We start from the raw sequence: 25,998 nt of genomic DNA on the forward strand, positions 1-25,998 counted from the left end.
TGTGTGTGTGTGTGTGTGTGTGTGTGTGTGTGTGTGTGTGTGTGTGTTTTGCTTAGAGTTGGGCCCAGGACCTTGGGCTTGTTGCTTGTCCTCCATCACAGAGTCTCCTTCTCCAGCCCTCATGACTTGGTCAAACCATCACCTTCTTGCCTACTTCAAAGGGGCCTTTTCAGAGGAGCTAAAAGGCAGGAAGTGAGCGCCCAGGGCGCTGGCTTCCAGTGTGACCACAGAAGGAGCCCTGTATCTTGTGTCCCCTGCCTGTGTAACCTCAGGAGAATGAAGGAGTGCAGAGGCTGGGGGAAGAGCTCAGTGTCAGGTATCCAGGCAAGCCCAGGCCTGGTAACTATAGGTTAACCACAGGATTTAGGATTCACCTTGGGAGAGACCTCTTTCCCACATAAGATTGGAAGTTTCCATTCGCATACATTGGAATTTAGAGTTAAGACTTAAACACTGTTCTTCAGATGGAATAGGGAGAGGGTTTCGGAGACCCAAATAAACTGTCACAGGTGTTCCCCAGAGCCGTAGCTCTGGCCTTGTTACATTCCCCTCCATAAACCCCCGCTGTCAGAGCTGCAATCCGAATGCCAGGCACTGCCTTGTTAGTGCTGGTATTTTTAGTCACCGCATAGACGGGGCTTCCAGTGATTAACACCCCACCCTGAGGAGCAATGGAGGCCAAACCTCTTGTTAACAAATTAAATTCTTTGAGAGAATTTGGCATGATGGGGAGGCGAGGTTCCTTTGATATGTCACACGTCGGGCAGGTTCCAGCAGCAAGAGTCCGGTTGGAGCAGAAAGCCTGTTCTGGGCTGGAGAGAACCACGGGCTTACACGGTGTCACCCTGAGAGGGCTGGGACACTGTGAACACACAGCCTTCATTCTGTTAGTGTGCTCGACGGTCCCAGAGAATGCATAAATTCAGGCAGAGCCTAAGGAATCCCGTGATGTCATTCCCTCCGGCACATTTTTTTTTTCTGAGACAAAAATCTCATTAGGCTACGCCTCCCCTAAAATTTCGTCTTTACAAATGAAAATACGTCCCAGAAAGACGGGCCACTGTGCCCCCTAGTGGCCACTGAGTGCTATACACAGGAGGGAACTTGGCATTGTTTAGTAAGTAAGGTCTAGGCTACAAGGGAACCTTGGGAAAACTTTAAAACTAATGTGTTTAATTTAAAAAACAAAAAGAAGCAGGGCATGGCCGGGCGGTAGAGGTGCCCGCCTTTAATCCCAGCACTGGGAGGCAGAGGCAGGTGAATCTCTGAGTTCGAGAGTTCGAGGCTAGCCTGGTCTACAGAGTGAGTTCCAGGACAGCCAGGGCTACACAGAGAAATCCTGTCTCGAAAAAAAAACAAAAACAAAAACAAAACAACAACAACAAAAAGAAGCAGGGCATGGTGGTTCATGCCTTTAATTCCAGCTCTTGAGAAACAAAGGCAAGTGGATCTCAGCTAGTTTGAGGCCAGCCTGGTCTACAGAGTTCCTGGATAGCCAGAAACTTGTCTTGAAAACCAAAAAGAGCCGGGCAGTGGTGGCACACGCCTTTAATCCCAGCACTTGGAAGGCAGAGGCAGGCGTATTTCTGAGTTCGAGGCCAGCCTGGTCTACAGAGTGAGTTCCAGGACAGCCAGGGCTACACAGAGAAACCCTGTCTTGAAAAAACTAAAAAAAAGAAAAGAAAAGAAAAGAAAACCAAAAAGAAAATAATAATAATAATGGTATGCAGAAGCAAGTAGATTTCTGAGTTCAAGGCCAGCCAGAGTTGCGCAGTCATGTTTTTAAATAAGAAAGCAGTTTGATTAGTGCCTTATTTTTTTAGATTTTTATTTATTTAATTTTTTTGCTTTTTTAAATGTATGGTTGTTCATTTGTTGAGAAAGGACCTCACCAAGTAATTCTGGCTAGAATTCATTTTGTAGACCAGACTGGTCTCAAACTCCTCGAGAGCTCCCTGGGTCTACCTCCCAAGTGCTAGGATTAAAGGTGTTTGCCATTTCACCCAGCAAGAACAGTTTTAGGTTTATGGAAAATTCACAAAAATAAAACAGCGCAAGTATGTTAACGTCTTAGCACAGTACATTTGGCACACTTATTAAAACTAAGATTTTGTTACTTCTTTAGATTTCCTCAATATTTACCTTTTGTCTTCCGGGATTTTGTGCCTGATGCAACATTACATTCAATTTTCTTCTCAGGTTTTTTTTTTTCCCCTTGGTTGGCCAGTTTTTTCAGACTTCCCCTGATTTGAGGTGGGGTTTTTTGTTTTGTTTGTTTGGTTGGTTTTGGGGTTTTTTGTTTGTTTGTTTGTTTAATGATTTTTGGTGGTTTGGGGGAGGACCTGGTCAGGTGTCTTGTAGCATGTCCTTTGGGGTCATGGAGCTTTATGTCTTGAGTTTTATCCGCTGGAAGTTTTCTGTAGTCATTGTTCGTTCAGGGGCTTGGGTTAGACAACATAGGGTATACAACAGTGTGTCAGTCACTTTTCTTATGCTTGGACAAAGTATCTGTCAGAAGCAACATCTTGCTTACAGTTTCAGAGACTCATCCACAGCGGCAGGGAAGGCATGGTGGCAGAGGCTCTAACTCAACTTGTTGTGTCTTGGCAACAGACAGGACTGAGAGAGAGCTCAGGCAGGAAACCGTGCTTACCTCTAACCCTCCAGTCTCACCCCATCTCTCTGCCACAGCGGCTTCTGTGTCTAAAGGATTCTCTCATCTCCCAAACTGCCACCAGCTGGGGACAGAGTGTTGGTGTGCATGAGCTTGCAGGAGACATTGTCCATTTAAACCATAACACCAGCCAGGCGGTGGTGGCGCACGCCTTTAATCCCAGCACTTGGGAAGCAGAGGCAGGCAGATTTCTGAGTTTGAGGCCAGCCTGGTCTACAGAGTGAGTTCCAGGACAGCCAGGGCTACACAGAGAAACCCTGTCTCGAAAAACCAAAAAAAAAAAAAAAAAAAAGTAAAATAATCATTAGCTGTATTTACTCTTTAAGCTCTTGTGTGGTCCCCATTAAATGTCCCTCTATGATTGGCAGTGTTCTTAAAATGTCACCAAAAGAATGCTTTTAGCTGACCATCTGGCTAAACGTTGGCAGAAAAATCAGTTGTGTGTTGGGTATATTAGGTTGAGATGCCGACATACCACAAGGTGTTTGTTGCTTTGTGAGCAACTGGCTGGTTTCTAAAGGGGGATCTGGAATCTTACCAGATTCTGGCTTTTTGAATGGTGACTTTAGAACCACATTCCTCTGTAAGAAGCACTCCACTGATTAAAGGCGTGCGCCACCACCGCCCGGCAATGGACGTCTTTATTACCAAATCTGGAGGCAGAGGCAGGCAGATCTTTGAGTTCAGCCTGGTCTACAGAGAGAGTTGCAGGACAGCCAGGGCTACAGAGAGAAACCCTCTCTTAAAAATAAAAAATTTGCTGTCCAAGCACAAGATCCCAGCACCATGTCGTCAAAGCTGGCTGCGGTTCTGCGCATGCCAGTAATCCCAACTCCGGTGGGCGGGGACGGGAGGTTCTCTTGGGCTTGCTGGTGGCCTGCCTAGCCTCAAAACCGCAAGCTATGTGTTTTTTTTTTTTATTAAGAGATTCTGCCTGCGTGGCACACGCCTTTAATCCCAGCACTTGGGAGGTAGAGGCAGGCGGATTTCTGAGTTCGAGGCCAGCCTGGTCTACAGAGTGAGCTCCAGGACAGCCAGGACTACATAGAGAAACCCTGTCTCGAAAAAACCAAAAAAACATTTTTCGAAAGAGGGATGGATGGTGTATGTTGTTAGTCCATAGGAGACTTGCTGGTTTTGTTTGTTTTCTTTTCCTCTTTGTTTCTTTTCTTTTTTTTCTTTCTTTCTTTCTTTCTTTCTTTCTTTCTTTCTTTCTTTCTTTTGAGAGCTTGTGATTCTTCAAGGGGTTAGTTTGGCCTCCTTTAGGGATCTTTCCTTCACCCTCAGTTAATATGGATCCTTTGTTTGGCCACAGAATGTACTGAAGGAACATGTGGATGACGACCCCAGCCTGGCCATCACCGGGGTCCCCGTGGTCAGTTGGCCAAAGAAAACTCCAAAGGTAAGACACAGTTTGCTCATGGTGGAACACCACTTCCCAGCTGCCTACTACCCATCCTTCAGGGTTGGGGTCCTTGAGGATGGGAGCTGTTCCACCCTGGCTCCTGGAGAGGGCGCTGTTCCCTGCAAATGCTTTCCTTTTTAAAGGGCTCGGTTTACCAGCGAAGCAAACTGCAGCCAGTGGCCCCTGGTGGCCGCCTGTGAAATTAAGGCGTGAGATTCGCTCTGTCTCATCCTGTCTCTCCCTCCGATTTCCCTCAAAGGAATTCTTTCCCTCCCTTTCAGAGTGACTTCTTTTCATAAAACTAATCAGCGTTTAACATAAAAATGTCTAAACTGGGGCTCCTGAGACCGGCAGGAAGATCTCAAGCCACCAAGCCCGGCTTCCCGCGCCTTCCCTCGACCTGCACTCCGCTGCAGCGGTTAGACACAAGTCATGTGTCATATACATTTCCTCATTTGTTTTAGACCAGCACCTCGGAATGGTTCTGAGGCCCCAGTGTGATTTTTATGCATGCAAAGCCTTCAGAACAAGGTGCCTGCGGTCGGCACCTTCTAAATCAGCGGTTCTCAACCTTCCTAACGCTACGACCCTTTAATGCAGTTCCCCAAGTCATGGCGACCCCTAACCCTGACATTATTTTCGCTGGTGCTTCATGATTGTAATTTTGCTACGAAAATCTGAAGATTTAGCCCAGTGGCAGAACGTTTGGCACGTCACAAGAAAGACTCCGTGTTAGAGTCGGATCGCCAAATGCAAGCCAAAAAAAGGAGAATTATCTGAGCTCGGGGTATAGCTCAATGGTAGAGCTCCTGCTTAGCATACACAAAATCCTGGCTTTCTTCTCTAAAAAAATATTGTTATGAATTAGCCCCAGTAGGTGTTTTGCCTATTTTTGACTTTTTTTTTCTTCTATTATAAATGACACTGAGAAGAACTTTGTGAATCTATAGGCACTGTCAACAGGGACAGCCATTTGAAGCATGCTTGTCCACATTGAAAGTGTTGTGTGTGTAAAATATACAGCAGGTTTCAGAGACAGCACAAGAAAGATGTAAGCTACCTTATTAATTTTCATATTTTATACTATTTTAATTAGTGTGGCCTGGTTGTACCAAAAAAAATGCCCAGTAAAATTTAAATATCAGATGAACAGCAAGTAAATTCTCTATGTGGGTGTGTCCCCAGTATTATAGGATACACATTTGTGTCTGACCATCATACCCATCTGAGATCTAATTTAGGTGCACTGGGCTTTCAGTTGATAAGTCTAGCAACCTAATTGAAATGACAGTTTCTCAGCGATAACAGTTTAACTGGATTATTTTTAAGGGGATTTTTTAAATTTAAATTTTATTTTTGGTTTTTCAAGACAAAGAGTTTCTCCTGGAACTCCTTTTGTAGAGCAGGCTGGCCTCAAACTCACGGACATCCTCCTGCCTCAGCCTCCCAAGTGCAGGGATTAAAAGTGTGCACCACCATGCCCAACCTTAAGGGGAATTTTGTATGTGTGTTTGACCAGGCTAATCTAGAGTTTACTAATCCCTGCTGGCCTCAAACTCAGAGCTCTTCCTGCCTCAGTCTCCCTGCTCAGTCAGAATTACAGGCATGTGCTATATGTGTGGTGATATAAACCTATTATCTCAGCATTTGGGAAGTTGAGGCAGGAGGATTAAGGATTTGAGGCCAGCCTCTGTCACGTAGCACATTTGGGGCTAGCCTGGGCTACATAGGACTCTGAGTCACAAAAACAAAGCAAAAAATCAGCTGCAGATATAGCTCAGTGATAGTGAGTTCGAGGTTCAGTCTCTAGTACTAGAAGGAGAAAACTCAGAAGTACATCCGTGGCTCATTCATCCTGTATCTCTGTCAAATAGCACTGTTACTGATGTTTCTTTTCACATTGTTTGATTTTTTTTTTTTTTTTTTTTTTTTTTTACCCAAACATCTATTTCTAAATGTGGGATTGCTTGGGCGAGAGAGGTCATCCATTATTTGGGGTTATTGAATTTCCCAAAGCCTAGGATAGCAAAAACTGAGATCTGGCCCACTTGGTAGGAATGTGTAGGATTACAGAACATGGTCCATGTGTCAGTCAACAAACTCTTATAGACAGTGACCTGAAGCTACTAGCTGGGCCTGGGGTCATGTGGCTCTCAATAACAAAGTAAGGGTCTCTACTGTAGCCTCCCAAGTGCCAGGATTATTATGTAAGTGAGTCGTCACACTGGGCCAGTCATTTTTAATTATATAAAAATAATGTATGTTTTGGTCTTTTGTGTCTCTGCACACAAAAGTTAAGCGGTGGGTGCTCCGAGGTGGTGAGCTCAGAGAGGTGTACCATGTGCCTCAGGCCACACAGCTTATGAGCCTGTTTCTGTCAGGCCTTTCTGTGAGAACCCAGTGAAGTGTGGAGGAGGGCAGCACCACGGTTGAGCGTTTCCTGGCGGGTAGGGTTAAAAAGTTAACAGGAAAGGAAGAGATGGCTGAATGACTGGCTGCCTGGGCCACACCGGGTCTCTGGGTTCCCAGGAGTCAAACTCCCTTCCGATTTGATGCCTGTGGGGTTGAAAGATCAAAGGTGCTCACTGAGGCCACCAGGATGTAAGGGAGGGAGCAGGGTCTGCTCTGGGTCTGGTTACCCTACAAGTAATTAATGCTCAAGGGTGAACAGCGAGAAACGCTTTGATCCCCCACCTCCCTTTGGGAGAACAAAGCCCATTTCTGGAACTGATTAGGTGCTGTGGGGTCCCTTCTGGTGGGATGTCCTTTAATTCCAGGGTGCCACCAATCCTCCTCATTCATCACTCTTTCCCCAACTGGCTGTTTCCAGGAGTGACATTGGACTTGTTTTGATCTTTCGGCACCCTGGCTGCTTCCTTTTATAGCCAGGTGGTGGGATTTGGGGGTCCTGTCTGTGACCCTGGAGACAAGGCGGGAGAGCTCTGCGTGTCTGAAACCTATCCTCTGACTGTGACCTTATTACTGAGCTGGACTTCTGCTCACCAGCCAGAGACTTCAAGCCACGAGCTTGCCTGGTACATTCTCAAAGGAAACAACCCAAAGAGGAGATTGAGACATAGCTACCCCTCTGGAATGACAGTTGTTGAAACCTTCCTCTTATTAACCCCGCCCCTTTTGGGGGTAGGGGTTGAGACACAGTTTCTCTATGTAGCTGTCCTGGAATTTGCTTTTTAGACCAGGCCGGCCTTGAACTCAGATAGCTGCCTGCCTCCCGAGTGCTGGGCAGCCACCATGCTCTCTGTGAGGATTTCACAGGATGGCTGAAGAATGTGAGAGGAAGTGACCCAGGTCCCATGTCACCTGTGGCTTTACTTCATTTCTCTTCCTCTGCGTCTGAGCAGATTACTTATGGGATCCCCGATCAGTCTGGGGTCCTCTGGGCGTGATGTGTATAGTCTGACTCTGAACAGACTGTTCTGTCTGTTCAGTCAGAGGCCGGGGAACTTCCTGTGTTGTACTTGGGCTGCCGAGAAACTAAATGAATGATCTGTGGTGGAGGGGAATTGGTGGCTGTTCATCAATATCCTCTGCTCTGGGCTCTGTCACTTACTAGAGAGGCTAATGAGGGCCAGGCTTCAGGCTGGGAGCATCAGCATCACCCGGGAAACTTGTTAAAAGTAGCAGGAGCAACCTGGGCTACATCGTAAGCTCAGGGCTACCTACCTTGAAGTACAAAGCACAACCCTGGCTCAAAAGTGAGATGGCTCTACAGGGAAAAAGGAGTTTTTTGCTGGGTCTTGACAACCTGAGTTTGATGCTCAGAACCCACATGGTAGAGGAGAGAACTAACTCCTGCTAGTCATCCTCTGACACATACACCCTCTGTGTCTGTCTGTCTGTCTGTCTGTCTCTGTCTTGCACACACACACACACACACACACACACACACACAATGAATGAATGAATGAATGACTATTTTTAAAGTCTGTCTTAGGTCCTGCCCTTGACATTGAAAGTTCAATATACTCCTGCTGAGCCCTAGGAATCTCTGCTTCCGAGAGAGTATCTGGATCATTCCAAGTACATGAGCATGTGCTTTAGGGCCCAAGTCAGAGACTCCTGGTCACTGACACCTAGCTCTGCCACTGACTAGCTGTACTCTCCTCAGTTTACCTAGCTGTAAAAAGGCTTAGCAGCGTGGCTCCGGCATGGTGGCTGTAAGACACTGTCTGTAAAATATCTTTATAGAAAAAAACATGTGTGGAGGTGCACACCTGTGGTACATGCTGCCTCTGGGAGGTAGAGGAGGGATGGTCAGGAGTTTTAAGATCATGCGCAGCTGTATAGCAAGTTCAAGGCCAGCCTCAGGCAAACAAACAAACCGGCAAGAGGTTTTAGGCCATAGCTATTCTAGTCCTGCAGAGCTGTGACATGTAAGCTCTTAACAACAGGCTGGTGATTCCCTAACCGAGGACAGCTGCACAGGCCTGTAATGCTGGCACTCCTTCCTGGGCAGACTCAGGAAGATGAGTTTAAAGCCTGTCTACTTAACCTATGAAAAGGCTGAGGGGCAGCTTTTTTTGGTTTGTTTTGGTTTTGGTCTTCCTCTTTTTTTTTTTTTTTTTTTTTTTCGATTCAGGGTTTCTCTGTGTAGCCCTGGCTGTCCTGGAACTCACTCTGTAGTCCAGGCTGGCCTCTAACTCAGAAATCCGTCTGCCTCTGCCTCCCAAGTGCTGGGATTAAAGGAGTGCGCCACTACTGCCCAGCTTTTTTTCTTTTTTTTTTTTTGAGATAGGGTCTCATATAGCCCAGGCTGGCCTCAAATTTGATTTGTAGCCAACTGGCCTTGAATTCCCAATCCCCCTGCCTCTACCTCCCAAATGAGGGAATTGAAAGAGTGCTTCTCCATGCCTGGCCTGCCCAGCTTAATTTCTGTGAAGTTCTTATGGCTTTTTGTAATGAGCTGGTTTTGTAAATTGCCCTGGTTTGGGTGGGTGAGGGAAAGTGGGGGTTTAAAAAGCTGTCTTCTAAGATGGGCAGTGGTGGCGCACGCCTTTAATCCCAACACTTGGGAGGCAGAGGCAGGTGGATTTCTGAGTTCGAGGCCAGCCTGGTCTACAGAGTGAGTTCCAGGACACCCAGGGCTACACAGAGAAACCCTGTCTCAACCCCCCCCCCCCCCAAAAAAAAAATGTTATCCCTCCCTTTTTACCCTGGTAGGGAGAAACCCCAGGCTCTTCAGCAGGGAGTGTAGCTGTTTCTTTAGAATGTGCCCTTGGGGCCTCTAGGCAACAGCTAAGACCACAAGCTCCCTAGCCACTAGGTCAAGGTCTGAAGAGAGGATGTCAAAGACCAAGCGTGTCAGCTGTCTGAACCTCTGCAGTTCTCTAGGAACAAGACAGACCTTAGGAAAGCCCCATAAGGCAGTAAGTAACTCCCAAGCCTGGACTAAGTGGCTCCCCGTACAGCGAGGAAGTAGCTACTAGAAGCCGCCGGCCTACACAAGGAGCCTAGATGGTCAGAGAAGACAAGTGACGGATCTAGGAGCTGCTCAGCTGGTATGTGTGAGTGTTCCTTGCATGCCTCTGTGCACCAGGTGCTTTGCAGTGCCCTCGGAGGCCAGAAGAATGCATCTCACCCCCAGGATTGGAGTTACAGATGGTTGTGAGCCACACGCGCAGAGGTTGGTGGTTGAACCGAGGTTGCCCGTGCTCTAAAACCACCGAGTACCTATGTCTCCAGCCCCTAGGATGGAATGTTTTCGTCTCTGTTCAGAAAACTGTTACACAATACTCCACCTCTTCCTCTGGCTCTTAAATTCTTTTTACCCTCCCCCTCCCCCCTTCAAGAATGATCTCCAAACCTCGGAGGACATGACTACAGACCTACAGCTAAGACCTATGGCTAAGAAATAGGCCAACATGTCCGTAACAGTTGCTGGTTCTCGAGCCTCCCCAGTGCCTGAGCCTGACAGCCAGTGACCTATGCTTCTAAACACAGGGGCTTAGAAGGCAGTTTCACATTCACACCCATCTTGAAAAACCACAGACGTGGCTTCCCCATTGGCTCCTATGACTTCCCAGCCAAGGGATTTTATTCCGGGTTACAGTACCAGGCTTAAACTCCATCTTGTGGTGCAAGTCTTAAATCCAACTAGAGGGCTGTTGGTCTTACCAATGACAGCCGGGCCACTATGACCCAAGCAGGCACATCCCGCCTGGCATGTTGGTGGTTTAGCATGCGGGCTCCATAGCCAAGCAGGAATGTTGGTGGCAGCCTTCTGGCAGCATGAAAGCCACTGGGGTGGGAGTTTCAAGTTCAGTCCCTGGTAAAATTCTTTAGGTCCTACAGTCAAAGCACATATATGCAGTATCTTCATAAGGTCTCACTGGCTACTTCAGTCGTATAAGCAGCCACAGTAGCGATAGCTTTTATGCTTTGTGGGGTCTCGGGTTTCCCTGGCCCCGGACCCTGGTAAGGGCATCTGCTTCCTGATCTCCAGGGGAACTTAATGTGCTGTGGGGCTGCCACATGGAAAATTACCTGGATTTCTGTTGACCTCTGTTATATATTTCTTTCCACATCTGTCACCCCCATAGTGTCCAACCCAGCATCTGCCATGTACAGCCTGGCTGTCAGTACAGATTATCACGAGCTAAGTCTCAGGAGTTATTACTATCCATCCTCTTCCTAATTCAGCCCATTGGCTACTTCTGCCTTCTCCTTCCCCAGCCACATGGCATCTGCGTTCATGATTGCTTATAGCTACTCATTCTTGTTTGATGTCCCTACTAGCACTGTCTATGTCCTGGGCATCTATAGGGATGGGTGCTATCCCTTTCAGGACTTTAACTGGTTTTGCTGTTGGTTCCATTACTGGGGGCTTCTTGGTGGCTTTAAAGGACACTGGTCCTAGGACAGCCTGTTTGGTGTTGGCAATGGGGCTTTGTAGATACCATACCTTGTTGCAAGTATGCATGTCACCTGTGTAAAGTTTGCTTCCGTGCCATACCAGAAAGGGGTTTGGTCAAAGGGCCTGCCAATACAGCCCTTTGTTGTGAAGCTATTCTTACAGTCACTGTAATAGATTCATTCTCCCTGTGCCAATGCTTTCTCTATGGCTAACAGTTGCTGTTCTAGTGCTGTGCACCCAGCTCTGCTCCTCTCCATGAACGAGACCAGAACCCCTCTGGAACTGTTTGCTCAGCTTATTTTTGCTTATTTGTGTCAGGTTGACAAGGGACAGATTGTAGTGGCTATTCCTGGTTGTCAGCTTGACTATATCTGGAATGCACTACAACCCAGAATTGGAGGGCTCACCAATTGGGCTCACCTCCAATGTGATCCTGATCTTGAGGCTGGGAGATACAAGCTTCTGACCTGGACCTTGGCATGGAGATCTTGAGGCATAGCGGCTATGAATCTCCAGAGATTAAAGGAAAGGAGGTCTCTGAGTTCAAGGCCATCTGGGACAAAGCAAGTCCCAGATCCAGGCGTGGTGGCACACACCTTTAATCTGGGTCACACCTTCCGCTGGAGACCTACATAGGGACATACCAAGGAGGAAGTTTCTTATTTGCCTGTGTGCCTGTGGGATTGAATAACTGGTAGATCCTTGGACTTCCAATCACAGCTGCTGCTGACCATGGCTGTAAGTTATCAACAAATTCCCTTACTATACAGAGACTACCCATAAGTTCTGTGACTCTAGAGAACCCTGACTGATACAGGAGTCCACAGCTGCTTAGCCTGTCCTACAAAGGTTGTAGAATGCTCTAAACCCTATTGAACCTTTCTGTCCCAACTCTACATAATAAAATCTTTCTTTATCAAGTTCCATAGAGGATGGGCAACTTGGGCATCTTTATATGTAGCCTAGGCTATCCTTGACCTCTTTTTTATTTTATTTATTTATTTATTTTGTTTGTTTTTCAAGACAGGGTTTCTCTCTATAGCTATGGCTGTCCTGGAACTCACTCTGTAGACCAGGCTGGCCTCGAACTCAGAAATCCGCCTGCCTCTGCCTCCCAAGTGCTGGGATGAAAGGCTATCCTTGACCTCGTATTTCTTGGTTTTCACCTCTTTTTGATGTGTAGAGTGTTTTGCCTGCATGCATAGCTATACATGGTGTATGCGTAGTGTCTGCCGTGGTCAGAAGAGGGTGTTTATCCCCTGAGACTGGAGTTACTGATGTAAGCCACCACATAGGTGCTGGAAATTGAACCTGGGCCCTCTATAAGAGCAAGTACTCTTAAATGCTGCTGAGCCATCTCTGGCAACACCATACCCCTTTGTGAGACAAGGTTTGCCTATGCAGTCCTCGCCAGTCGGACACTCACTGTTGTATCCGAGGCTGACCTTGAGCTCATAGCAGTCCTCGGCACCAGCTTACCAAATGCTGTGATGCCACCATGCCTGGCTTAGAGTGGCGATTACATCCTCCTAGTGCCAGGCAGGGTATGAGTCCCTGAATCATGGGGTTTGGAGGCTTTCAAGTGCTAAGAGTTGGAGGGAGGACTCGGGGCTCTGTCACCAGATACGCAGCCTCTGACTGTATGTGAGCTTGTATTTGTACCTTCTGGTGGGCCTTGGGGCAAGAACCCCCAACACGGCTGCTTGGCACTACAGGTGGGGTAGTTGGAGGCCAGATCATGGTGTGTGTGTGTATCAGTGTGTGGGTGGATGTGTGGATGTGTGAGTGTGCATGAGTGAGTGTAAGCTTGTATGTGTGAGCGTGTGTGTGTGTGTGTGTGTGTGTGTGTGTGTATGTACGTGACTGCAGTTTCACCTGCTGGCTTGTGTGGTTTGAAATGTTCAATGTAAGACTATCCCATTGGGTTAAACAAACATTGGTGTTGGTTTTCAGGCTCAATCAAGCTTCATTTATAGACTTTCGTGTTTGTGGAATCAGCCTCCCCAACCATATATGTTAACTAACAGGTCTTTAGGCAGGAATGCATCTAAACAAGGTTGTCAAAGTATTGATGAATTGACTAACTAATTAATTGGTTGATTAAATGTTGGATCAGGGAAGATGGGACCAGAGGCTGGAAAGGACCTAGCCTCTTTCTCCCCTCTAAGTATGGTGGTTCTTTGTCTATTTTTCTTCCTCCTGTTTGTCCCACAATGAACAGGTGGGTGCCTGGCATGTGCAGGCTACTGGATGTAGAAAAACAGCTTTATCCTTTGTCTTCATGGAATTCATAGATTATAACAGAATACAGGATTAGCCAGCTATGCTAGTCCTGTGTGAGAGGAATGGCATCTTCTGTGGTTAAGGCTGCTGTGAGGGACTGGTTGTGACTGGTTTTGACTTGGGGGAGATGGGAGGGGCCTGGAAGTCAAGGCTTACAGGTCAAAGATCAGAGGGTTGGACCCAAGAGGTGATACCGAAAAAGGCGAGTCAGGCAAGGCCTTTGGGAACTAGTGAATGTTGGTGGTCTCAGAAAAGAATTTAAATCTGACGCTGAGAGTCTGAGAGGATCATTTTTGGAGAGACGGGCTTTATTGTGATAAGGTATTTCTTGCACTAAAGTTAACATCCTGGGCGTGGGTAGATGGTTCTGGAGCAGGGGGGACCTGAGTTCACACCACCTGTGTATACGTTAAATAGGGGGAAATACAGCTCGTACCTGTATTCCCAGGCAGAGACAGCAGGATTCCTGGGGCTTGTGGCCTAGCTAGTCTAGCTGGATCAGTGAACTTCAGGCTGAGTGAGAGACCCTATCTCAAAAACCAAGCAACCAAATAAACAGAAATAAGGTGGAAGGTGAAGCTGGAATACAGGTGAGACAAGTGAGGTTATGTTCTGGCTCTCACCTACACACAAACACACACTCGCTCACACACACAGAGTGGAGAGAGAGAGGGGGGGGGGGAGGGCATACCTGCGCCAGGGAATGATCCCAGCGTATCGTGCATGCTAAGCAGGTGCTCTCAATCAGTGCCATAGTTTGCCAGCCTTCCATATTCTGAGGCAAGCTCTTCCTGTGGTAGCCCAGGCTGACTTCAGACATGCGACCCTCCTGGATCTGTTTTGCTTCACCCTAACCATTTCTAAACAGTTGTTCATATTTACACTCACAGCACTCCGCAGCCACGAGCACCATCCATCTCTGGGGTGTTTCGTCATCACAGATAGAAACCCAGGCCTGGATCAACTTACTTCCTCTCTTTTCCTCCTCAGTCAATTTTTTTGTTTTGTTTTTTTGTTTTTTGTTTTTTTTTTCGAGACAAGGTTTCTCTGTGTAGTCCTGGCTGTCCTTGAATTCACTCTGTAGACCAGGCTGGCCTCAAACTCAGAAATCCGCCTGCCTCTGCCTCCCAAGTGCTGGGATTAAAGGCGTGAGCTACCACCGCCCGGCTAGTCAATCTTCTTAAAGGCTGGGACTAGCTTAAAAGCTTTGGCACCAGGGAGCTCCTAGTTAGGCATGGATAAGGTCTAACTTGGCTGGCAGTAGTAGCTGTGTCAATGAAGAAACAAGACTGTAGGTGCATTCCCAAGTTGCTTCCTGTTTGGGGCGTGTCCCAGGGATTCCATCTTCCAAGGCAGGAGGACTCACTTCTCCCTGGAGATGGGGCCACAGCATCCTCGGTTTACTGCTTGGCTTCCAGGCTCAGTCCCCCTGGGCTCCCATCTGTCTTAAGTGATTTTCTCCTCTCCGCTCCCTTGTTAGTTCATCAGGGCCACAGAACACGGACGATTCAGTGGCTTAAGTGAGGCCCAAGGCTCTGCCTGCAGCTAGCTGAGTCTTAGAAGCTCCTGGGGGCTCCATCTTCATTCCATTTCTGCGGAGCCACGTCCATCTGGGCTCTCCGTTTCCCTTGCCTGCCTCCCCCTTCGTTATTTCCCATGGACAGATCTCCGCAGTCCACCAGACCTAGCTCTGGCTTTAGCAGAGAGCATCCCGGGCTCCATATCCCCTAGTCATACCTCCAGGTCTTACTACAGCCTTTCTGGCATCACCAGTGAGCTCTTCTTTCCTTGTTTGTTTCATGTATGTGCATACATTGTCGCTACCTTCAGACAGACAGAAGAGGGCATGAGATCTCATTACAGATGATTGTGAACCACGGTGTGGTTGCTGGGAATTGAACTCAGGACGTCTGGAAGAACAGTCAGTGCTCTTAACTACTGAGCCATCTCTCCAACCCCACTTGGGTTTGTTATTAGGGTCAGTGAGTTGGAAGCACCCCTAGGAAATGGGAAGATGGTGGAAGACCACACTAGGGACATTCATTTCCCCAGCCTTCTCCCTGGAGGATCGTCGCTGTGGACTGACTGTAGCCACTGAAGGCTACACTGTCTACACAGCCTTTCCCAACTCACAGCTGGTAACTCATGTTAGTCTCCTACGAAGGTCATGATGGACAGACTGATTGTATTTCTTTTCCCCCGGGCTTTGACATTATGATCCACATTTTTGTTGACTTATGATTATACCTGCCCTAAGGGCTAGCTGGTTTAGTGTTAAGACAAGGTCTTACTCAGTAGCATAGACTGAACAGTCTGCGTGGCCAGTCTGGCCTCAGACTTACAGGAGTACTCTGGCCTCTGCCTACACTAGGGTTTTGGCACTAGAGATTGTCTTACTAATTTTCCTATCATCTACTTGATTTGATTTTTGGTTTTCATTGATAAGCTATCTCTACATCGCCTGATTGTCCTAGAAGTCAGTATGTAGACCAGGTTGGCCTCAAACTCATAGAGATTTGCCTGTCTTGGCTTCTTGAGTTCTGGGATTAAAGACCCAATGTTCCTGGATATGTTATTTTAGGTAGAGACAAGGTCTCACTTACTCTGTAATGTAATCCTGGCTGGTTTAGAAACTCACTATGTAGACTAGGCTCTCCTTGAACTCCCAAGTGCTGTCGTTAAAGGATTATGTCACTGTGCCTGATTCATCCATTTTGTTAACTGGGGAATCCAAGTTTTCCCCAGACACCAAGAGCCTGGGGTAATTGTTGGTGTCCCCCCACCCCCCATAAATGCTGAATGAATGAATCCAATAGCAAAAATTTCCAGAAGTTTCTAAAGATGGCTTTAGCCACGTAGTTTCATCCCTTCGATCTCTTTGACCTCCTTACCAAATGGTTCAGAGCTCTATGGTGACTTAACTGACTTCTGTCTCTCACTTTCCTGTCACAGTCAAGACGAGCTGCCAAAAGACCAGGCTACAACACTCCCTCAGACTGCGGCAGCCCCCTTCAGCCTGGGGAGATCGTGCCACGCTGGCATTTGTCAGCGTTTATTTGTGTCCTTTAGAAACAAATACGCTGTCCGTAAGACAGTGCTTGGCTGCAATAACCTGCAATTAAAGTCTGTAGCCAAGGTTTTTGCTGGAGCCTGATCACCTGAGAGGCTGTGTTAATAATGCCTCAGACATGTTCTTGGGAAGCAATGGAGATACCCATGGCTGGAGCCTTTGGTGAGGCTGTTTGGAAGTCTGGCAGCCAGTAAGTGATCCTTTGTCCGTTGCTGCTGTTTTATTTCCAGAACAATGACCAATCTTTTGGACTTAGGCCATCAGGTGCCACCATATATTCCAAGTGACCTTTCCTTCTTCCCTCCCTCCTCTTCTTCCTTCTCTTTCTTTTTCTACTTATTTCTCTCTCTTTTTTTTTCCTTAAAAAAGATTTATTTATGTGAGTACACTGTTGCTTTCTTCAGACACACCAGAAGAGGGCATCAGATCCCATTACCGATGTTTGTGAGCCACCTTGTGGTTGCTAAGAATAGAACTCAGGACCTCTGGAAGAGCAGTCAGTGCTCTTAACCACCGAGCCAACTCTCTAGCCCCTTCTTCTTTCTAATTAGTCATTGTTCAGAATGTTTGGCTACATAATCTCCTTCGATAACTCATCCTTCCAGTTTAGGAAATCTAGGGAGAAAAAACACGGGGCAAGATCGGGTGAAATTTATTTCGCTCCTGGTGTTGGGAATAACCTAGGGCATCCAGCATGCTAAACATACATTCACCACGGAGTCACCATGGAACCGCTCCCCCCACCCCCCAAGCCCCTCAAGCATCTTCTCCCTAACAGTTAATTTCCCTTTGTGTTTCTGGTGAGGTGAGGGAACCTTAGTTGTACATATAAAGAAAGTAGGTGGTAAGGCTTGAGAAACAAAAGTGAAGTCCAATTTCTGTCAAATCATGGTCAACAAATCCAGGTAGTAAGTGGGGAGCCTGAGGGCACTTAGAGCTACTAAGTGAGACCCTGTCTCAAAAAAGAAGAAAAAGGATGGTTAGTTTGTCGGTTGCTTGGTTGGTCTGAGCTAGTCTAAAACGGTATATTAAAAACTCTTGGCAGTCCCGCTGCCTCACATGCAAGAGCTGGGATTACAGACTTATGCCACCACTAATTTACTGACTAGCCTACTTCATTAAAGATAATGAATCCAGCCAGGCACAGGTGTCCCACACCTTTAATCCCAGCACTTGGGAGGCAGAGGCAGGCGAATTTCTGAGGCCAGTCTGGTCTACAGAGTTCCAGGACAGTCAGAGACACATAGAGAAACCCTGTCTCAAAAACAACAACAACAACAACAAAAAAGATAATGAGTCCAAATGTTCTTTATAGGCTAAATTCCACTGTGTATATATAACACAGTTATATATATACGTATATATGTGTGTGTATATATACACATATATACATAGCACACTTTGTTTAGCTATCTTTTCAAAGGACACTTGGCTTGGCTTTCTTTTACTGAAGTGGTTTTTTGTTTCGTTTTTTTGTTTGTTTGTTTGTTTTTTTGAGATAGGATTTCTCTGTATAGACCAGGCTGGCCTCGAACTCAGAAATCCGCCTGCCTCTGCCTCCCAAGTGCTGGGATTAAAGGCATGCGCCACCACCACCCGGCCTGCAGTAGTTTTTTAAAGGACTTTTTTTTTTTTAATTTTTATTTTATGTGTTTGAGTGTTTTTGTCTGCATGTGCCGTGTGCACCATACTCATGCCTGAGTACCCAGAGAGTCCAGGAGAAGGCATCAGACTCCATAGGATGGGAGTTAAAGACAGTTATGAGCCAATGTGGAGCTGGGAAACCAAACCCTGGTCTAAGTTTGTTTTTTTTGTCCAAGCCAATGAGATGGTTCAGGTGATAGAGTCACCTGCTGCCAAGTCCAGAACCTTCGGTTTGCCCTATGAGACCTATGAGATCAAAGGAGAACACAAGTTGTCCTCTGGTCTCCACACCTTTGGCATACTTAAACCTACATGCAAAATCAACAAGTGAAATATAATTTAATGCCAATTGTCTTTACTTTTTGCTCTTATATGTGTAGTCTTCCCCATCACCACTTGGAACTGTCCTGATAATCTGTCTTTTTTTTTTTTTAAGATTTATTTGTTTTATGTATATGAATACACTGTAGCTGCCTTCAGACACACCAGAAGAGGGCATCAGATCCCATTACAGATGGTTGTGAGCCACCATGTAGTTGCTGGGAACTGAACTCAGGACCTCTGGAAGAGCAGTCAGTGCTCTTAACCACTGAGCCATCTCTCCAGCCCCCATAATCTGCCTTATACTAGTCAAAACTACTGCAAGAAACGCATGCGAAACAGTGATTCTGGTTTGCAGAATTGGATTTATGGTTGGCTCCTGTCCTTACATCTGTGTCCACAGGCTCAGCCACTTTTTAAAGTGCTAGGTGGCTCAAGTACTTATAGTCTTCTAAGTGAGAGCCAGAGACTGGAGGATTGCTCTGAGTCCCAGGCCAGCCTGAGCTACAGTGTGAAAAAACTCTGTCTCAAAGGCTTTATAAATATATATATATATAAATGAATAAATAAATCCATGACCAGTGTGGTGGTATGTTGCACACCTTTATTCTCAAATTTTAGGTAAAGGCAGGTAGATTTCTGAGTACCAGGCAAGCCAGGGCTACGTAGTGAGACCCCTTCTTTAAGAAAAAAGAAAAGATGAGGGGTGGAGGTGGAGGTGGGACACACTCTTGAGGCAGAGGCAGGAAGGTCTCTGTGAGTTCAAGTTAACTCACCGAGTTAGTGAACTCAATAAACCAAAAAGTTATTTGGCTTATTGACCCTGACCCGTGAATTTGGGCAGCACTTTTCTGTGTTTTTCCTTGTTTGTTTGTTTGTTTTCTGTTTGGGGTGTGATGCTTACTTCATGGATTTTCTTTGGTCAGGGAGATGCAAACTTGCTCCGTGGAGCCATTTTCAATGAGGTAGAACAAGAATGGTAAATAAGGGCTCAGTGGTTAAGAGCACTAACTGCTCTTCCAGAGGTCCTGAGTTCAGTTCCTAGCACCCACATGGTGGCTCACAACCATCTGTAATGGGATCCGATGCCCTCTTCTGGTGTGTCTGAAGACAGCTGCAGTGTACTCACATACATAAAATAAATAAATTTTTTTTTTTTTTTTAAATAGGTAACTAAACAGTCTCCTGGTTAGAACCATGTATTCTCCCACCCCTGTTTTAATGATGAGTATTTGTGGTAGTTGGCCCCCTACAGTGACGATTTGCAGCTCTTTAAGAGGTAGTTGGTTTCAAATGGCCCAGTGAGATTACCTTTCAAGGATAGGATCTGAGATCACACAGGAAGAATTGATAGATCCACCCTTGGGGAGCAAAGGAAGCCTATTCAAGGGTCTGGATACCAAGATGGTGGTGGAGCAGAGGCTAGGCTTATTCTCAGCTGTTTTTTTTTTTAATTTATTTAATGTATATGAGTACTCTATCTGCATGTATACCTGCACGCCAGAAAAGGGGATCAGACCCAATTACAGATGGTTGTGAGCTATCATGTGGTTGCTGGGAATTGAACTCAGGACCTCTGGTAGAACAACCAGTATGCTTTTAACCGCTGAGCCATCTCTCCAGCCCCCTCAGCTCTGTTTTGTACATGTGTGTGTGCGTGTATATATATATATATTTTGGAGGGGTTGGGGAGTGATGGGGAAGGGGTTCCTTTTGACTAGTTTAGGTAACCCAAGGAAAACAGGGCTGATGAAAAAGATAGCATCTATGTATGCTGAAGCAGTTTGTTTCCCTGAGGCCCCACCTCTCACTGAACCTGGAGCTTTCAGATTCAGTCAACTAGCATGGATGGCCAGCGACACTGGTAATAAATGACTCCAGCACCCAAGAACCTGAGGCAGGAGGATTAAGAGCACAAGTTCAGGGCTGGTGAGAGAGGGCTCAGTAGGTAAGACTGCTTTCAAACTGGGCATAGTGGCCCATTCATCCCTTTAGTCCTGCCTTCAAGCCTACAACCTGGATTTGATCTCAGAGTTGGTAGAAGAACCAACCTACAGTCTGTCCTTTTCCTTACTCCGTATGTGCACCGTAGCAGGTTCTTCATCATCATCCTACACGCACGCAGGCACGCATGCAGGCACGCACGCAGGCAGGCACGCACTCACCCATGCATGCACATAAAAAAAAATGTAGCAAAACTTTTTAAAAGAGCAAGCCCAGGATCAGACTTGAACTAAGTATCAAGTTCCAGGGCAGCCTGAGTTACAGAATGAAACCCTGTTTCAAAAAGGAAGGAAAGCCGGGCAGTGGTGGCTCACGCCTTTAAACCCAGCACTTGGGAGGCAGAGGCAGGCGGATTTCTGAGTTCGAGGCCAGCCTGGTCTACAGAGTGAGTTCCAGGACAGCCAGGGCTACACAGAGAAACCCTGTCTCAAAAAACAAAACAAAAAAAAAAAAAAAAAAAAAAAAGGAAGGAAAGAAACTTTAAGAAAGATTTATTGATTTTTATTTCATGTGTGTGTGTCACCTAACTGTATGTCCCAGTACAGTGTCCATGCTTGATCTGTGTGCCAGCCGGGAAAGGATTCTTTGGATCTCCTGGAACGATAGTTAAATACATCTGTGAACTGCCATATGGTGGTGCTGGGAGCTGAACCCAGGTCCTCTGTAAGAACAGCAAGTGCTGTTAACCACGGAGCCATCTCTCCAGGAATGATTTTTGAATTGGGATAGATGTTGAGAAACATCTCTTATTATCAGTTCCAGTCCACCCCCCAATCCCCCACCCCCCTTTTTTGAGACAGGGTTTAACTGTGTAGCCTGGCTGTCCTGGAAGTTACACTGTAGACTAGGTTGGCCTCAAATTCACAAAGAGCTCTGTCTGTCTCTGCCTCCTGAGTGCTAAAGGCATGGACACCTGGCTTAAATTAATTTCTTTTTAAAGAATCTTGTGCGTTGTCTCAAATCTCCCAGTACATGATAATCTTTATAGGTTGATTTTGTTAAAGTAAAGAGGCACGATTAAGAAAGGAATCTTCATTTAACTGAAAGCTGCAGCCTATTGGTATGTGATGAATATATATAGTTTTTAAATGCTGTAGAATGTTTCTTGAGGGAGTAAATAAAAACCATTTAAGTAGCATTAGTAATTTTTTTTTTTTTTGTTGTTTTTGGTTTTGGTTTTGGTTTTGGTTTTTCGAGACAGGGTTTCTCTGTATAGTCCTGGCTGTCCTGGAACTCACTCTGTAAACCAGGCTGGCCTCGAACTCTGAAATCCACCTGCCTCTGCCTCCCAAGTGCTGGGATTAAAGGCGTGCGCCACCACCGCCCGGCAGTAATTTTTTTTTTTAACTGAAATTACTGCAGCCCTTAGTTTGTCAAAATGAGTGAACAAAAAGCTACGTGGTGTCAGAAATGTCTACCTGTAGGGTGACTGCGCTAGCCCTTGTGACAATGGTGAAGGAGATCATTTCCATCACTATCCTTTGTTTTGTTACTGTTGTTTCTTGAGATAGGATCTTGTGTACCCGAGGCTGGCCCAGAACTCACTGTATAGCTTCTACTGACTTCAAGTGCTGTCAGTCCGTCTTCCCCAGCCTCCCGACTTACTGGGTTATCGGCATGAGTCACCATACCCTTCTTCCATCTTTTATTCCTTTACCATAATTATTTGAGACAAAGTCTCACTATATAGTCATGGCTGGCCTTGAAGGATATGTAGATCAGGTTGGCCTAAAACTCAAAAAAAATCCACTCACCTAAAATGAAAGGGGTGATCCATGTCCAGTGGATGTATATTTTTGATTTTTGACACAAGCTCTTGCTAATTTCTTCAGGTTTCCCTAGGATGGTGGCCAAGGCTGGATCTGGAATTTGTCTCCCAAGTAGCTGGGATTCTAGGCACATACTGCCAGGCTCAATTTAAATGATGCATTTTGCACACACCTTTCTGTCGCTTGCTTTATAAAGAAAGGCCGTAAATCTTAGATGTGCAGGTCCTGGCTCTGCATTGTATTCTAGGTTGTGGGTATATTTCCGTTCATACATAAAGGAGTCTCCCCCTTTCAATGTATTCTGCTTCCTTTCATTTCAGTACGTTACCTTTTCTCCACCCTGGGATAAAGCCAAGTCTGGGCAGAACCAGGGAACATTCCTGAGGTCTTAGAACCTGATAGGTACAGAAGGAATATTCAGTACCCAAAGAACAAGAAAGAGAGTGGGTGCTGCCTGTGACCTGGGAGAACTTGGCACCCGTGTGTTTACTTCCTCATCATGTGGTGAAAGTTCTAGACCCCCTTGGCTCAGGGCAAGCACCATCTGTCTGGGCGGCATGGGTGGCATCAGCCTTGAAAACTTTCTAAGAACATAAGGAAGTTCTGGCTACACAGAGCAAGGAGTAGGTTCAATTCTTCAGGGTTATTCACGATGAGGCCAGGCCAAGAAAAGATCAGCACATTGCAAACAGTACAGTCTCAGGTAGCAGTTCTGCCGGGTAAGGGACGAGGTAGTTTCTGCTTGTATATAGCCTGGAACTCTATCAACACAAACCAGATGTTGGATCATTGTACCAGTTAGCTAAAGGAAATTTGGTTAAGAGAGATAGAAGAAGCCCTTCGAAATCTGTAAGAGGCCTTTGGACTGTGGTTGGCAGGCACCTTATTATGTTTAGAAGAAAACCTAACACAGGAATTATTTGGTTTACCAGCATCCTAACTCCCTCCTTAGTAAACTGAGGATTCACAATTTATAAATCTAGCATGATTAAATTGTGGCAGACACCTGGCATTCTCGAACGTGAGAGGCTGAGGCAGCAGGATTGTTTGAGACCCACCTTGGCTACAAAGCAAGCCCTACACCAGCCAAGGCCACATATAAAAAAAAGGCTCCATCTCAAAACAAAACAAAAATCTAGTAAGTGTGTGTGTGTGTGTTGCTTCATTTCCTCTTTGCTTCAGCCAACACATTTGTTGGATTGTGACAACCAGGCCTAGAACTCGATACTTAAGACCAAGCTGACCCTGAATTGACAAGTGACCCTCCTTTCTCTGCCTTCTGAGTATTACACTCAGAGGTATGTGCCACCAAAACTGACCAGGTGACAAACCAGTTTTGTTTTATTTTTTTGCATCTTCTTCCTTGGGCTGGGACCAGATCGGAATGGAATCCTTTCGTCTCCTAGCCGACTCTCACCTCCATGTCTTTTTGTTTGTTTGTTTGTTTGTTTTGTTTTGTTTCATTTGTTTTCGTCACCTCCATTTCTTCATCTGTGCCGTGGTGCACATCTGGCAGGAAGGCAAAGCCGTACCTATTCTATGATCTTAAATGAGATCATGATCTTGGGCATGCTGAACGCAGCGCTGCTGTGGGGGCTTCCTCCCTGTGACATTAGATAAGAGATTCTCTATCATTTATCCACCTGCCAAGGCCCGCCCTGTTCTGAGCTGCTGATGAAAGGAATGATTTTTGTGTTCCCTGCAGCTCGGGTGGCAGCACTGTCCCTTTCTCCTGGCTGAGCCATGATAAGAGAGCTGTGTCATTTTACTTATTTAAATACAAAAGTGATCTTTTTGTGAGCCCTCCAAGGAAATCAGCCGAAGTCAGTTCTAGTCAATAGACTTGTGCTTCTGGTGCTTAACCGGGGAGATCTGTGAGGGTGAAAAATATCCCACTCGCAGACTACTCTTGATGTATTATATTGCTTGGGTGTCTCTGTCCTTGCAGATAATGACCAATGACAAAGAAAGAGAAGTGTTTGTTTTCCTCTTCCTCCTCTTCTTCCTCTTCTATATTGGGCACATATATCCTAGACAGGCACACTCTACTCCTGAGATACACTATAGTCCCTTAGTCAGCTTCATTCCCCGCCTGGCTTCCTCTTCCTAACTTCTTTACCTGGCTTCTTCCTGGGTGGAGCATTTCCTAAGGGCTTATATACGTGGGCAGCTTTGTGGGTAGAGGGAAGTCTGTGTAGGGTCGTGTTTTGCCATGCTCCCCCCTCTAGTAACCTTGAATGGACTGTAAAAAAAAAAAAAACGAAATGTAAGAGGAAACTCAGCACAGAGGTGTTCAGAAAAGAGCAAGTCAGCTGGGAGTTTTTCCATAGCGTCGGTGGGGTGTATAAATTTCCACTCCGCTACACATCCCTGCTTATGTACTCTTGGTGGCTCTGTTGGAAGTCTCCTGAGCTTTAATTTATAAAGTCTCCTCCCTTCATGGAAAGCCCAGGCCATAACAAATCTGCCAGTGCCCCATTCCCACTGTGGATGTCCTGACCAATGGTCTAGGTGAGAGTAACGGTTGGATACCCACGACACATTGGTCCTCTGACTCTGCAACTGTTGGAGCTTATTCTCCAGAGAGTCTTTCAGTAAATCGTTCCCATTTTACAGATGGAGCAACAGCAGTTACTGGTATGCATAATGTCACCTCAGATAAATGTGTGATTATGTTCATCAGTTGTCCTAGCTAAGTCATCCTCCGTAGTAGTTCATGTTTCAGTAATTTCGGTGCTTGTAATAACTTTGGTCATCTGGGGCAAAAGTCATTAGCTGATCGTTCAGGGGAAGGGCTGTTGACACAAATGCCAGCAGACTTTTTGTTGGGGGATGAAGGTCAGTCTGGATTTCTAGCAACGACGTTCTGCAGTGTTGCGCTGTTTCCGGAGTTAAATGGCAAGAATTCTTCACTGTTGAAGAATCCAGAAACCTACACCTTTCCTCTGCCCAATCTTCTAAGATTATCGTGCTCTGGACTGCAGCACCTGCAGCCTCTCTGAAGTCAGCTCCTGGGCACTAGAGAGTAGTGGTTCTATCCAAGAGGGTACGACGTCCACCTCAGGGCCAAGTCTGGGGGATTCTCTCTGACAGCTCCTAGCAGCTGGAGCCTGCACCACCTCAGATTTGACCCTGAATTTCAACCTGGAAAGGCAAACAGAAGAGCAGAGAGGACCGAGGCCCCAATTCCTTCTGAGGCCGACAGGCCTGCCGGCTCTGGGCTGGGGGGCCTCTGGACTCGAGGGCATCAGATCCCGATCTCCGAGCGCACGCAGATCCTGCTGCAGGAGACCTGGGAACCCGTGCCTGGCGTTGCATGTAGGGTGGTCTCCCGTGGCCATTGGACCGGGGACTCACGAGACTCCCCGAGGGACCACACAAAAGACCCCACCCCAAGACGGGTGTGCATTTCCTGTGGCAGCCGCGGCAGCGGCAGCGGCGCCGTGCAAGCCACCTATGTGTATCCCGCAGCGCGCGCGGACCCGTTCGGGCGGGGCGCGGGGCACGCCCCCACGCAGCCCCAGTCCCCCGTGCTACGCGCCCCACGGCCGCCCTCCACGGGTCCGCCCCCGTGTCACCACAGGCCGGGCTCCCTTTGTGTGCGGGCCGAGCACCGCGGCCGCGTCATTGGCCCGCCCGCCCGGGGGGCCAGCCCCTTCCTGGCTCGCCTCATGCATATGCATGAACACCGGCCCCGCCCCGCCCCCTCCCGCGCGGGCGTGCGAGGCGCGCGGTGGCGGCGGCTCCCTCCTCGCCGCGCGGGAGCCCGAGCGCTAGCCAGGGTGAGCCGAGCCTGCTCCCTGCGGGCGGCGGCGGCGCTCCAGCCATGTCAGCGCGCGCGAGGCTGGGCCCACCATGAGCCATGGCCATGTCCGTGAGCGCCGAGGACGACGACTATGAATCGGAGCCCGACCAGGTCGGCGGCCCGGGGTGGGGCTGAGGGAGGGACCCGCG

General features: G+C 47.1%; 1 protein-coding gene across 1 annotated transcript in view; it reads left to right on the top strand.

Annotated features, from left to right (window-relative positions):
* Positions 1-25,998, top strand: part of Kdm2b (lysine demethylase 2B) — a 125,495-nt gene that overhangs the window by 68,245 nt on the left and 31,252 nt on the right. Inside the window, exons 12-13 of the mRNA XM_028765954.1 lie at positions 3,990-4,076; positions 25,197-25,826. Of these exons, the coding sequence (XP_028621787.1) occupies positions 3,990-4,076; positions 25,197-25,826 (717 nt within the window). The remainder of the gene's footprint in view (positions 1-3,989; positions 4,077-25,196; positions 25,827-25,998) is intronic.

Source organism: Grammomys surdaster, unplaced genomic scaffold (assembly GCF_004785775.1).
Source record: "Grammomys surdaster isolate TR1022 unplaced genomic scaffold, NIH_TR_1.0 166, whole genome shotgun sequence".
NCBI lineage: Eukaryota > Metazoa > Chordata > Mammalia > Rodentia > Muridae > Grammomys > Grammomys surdaster.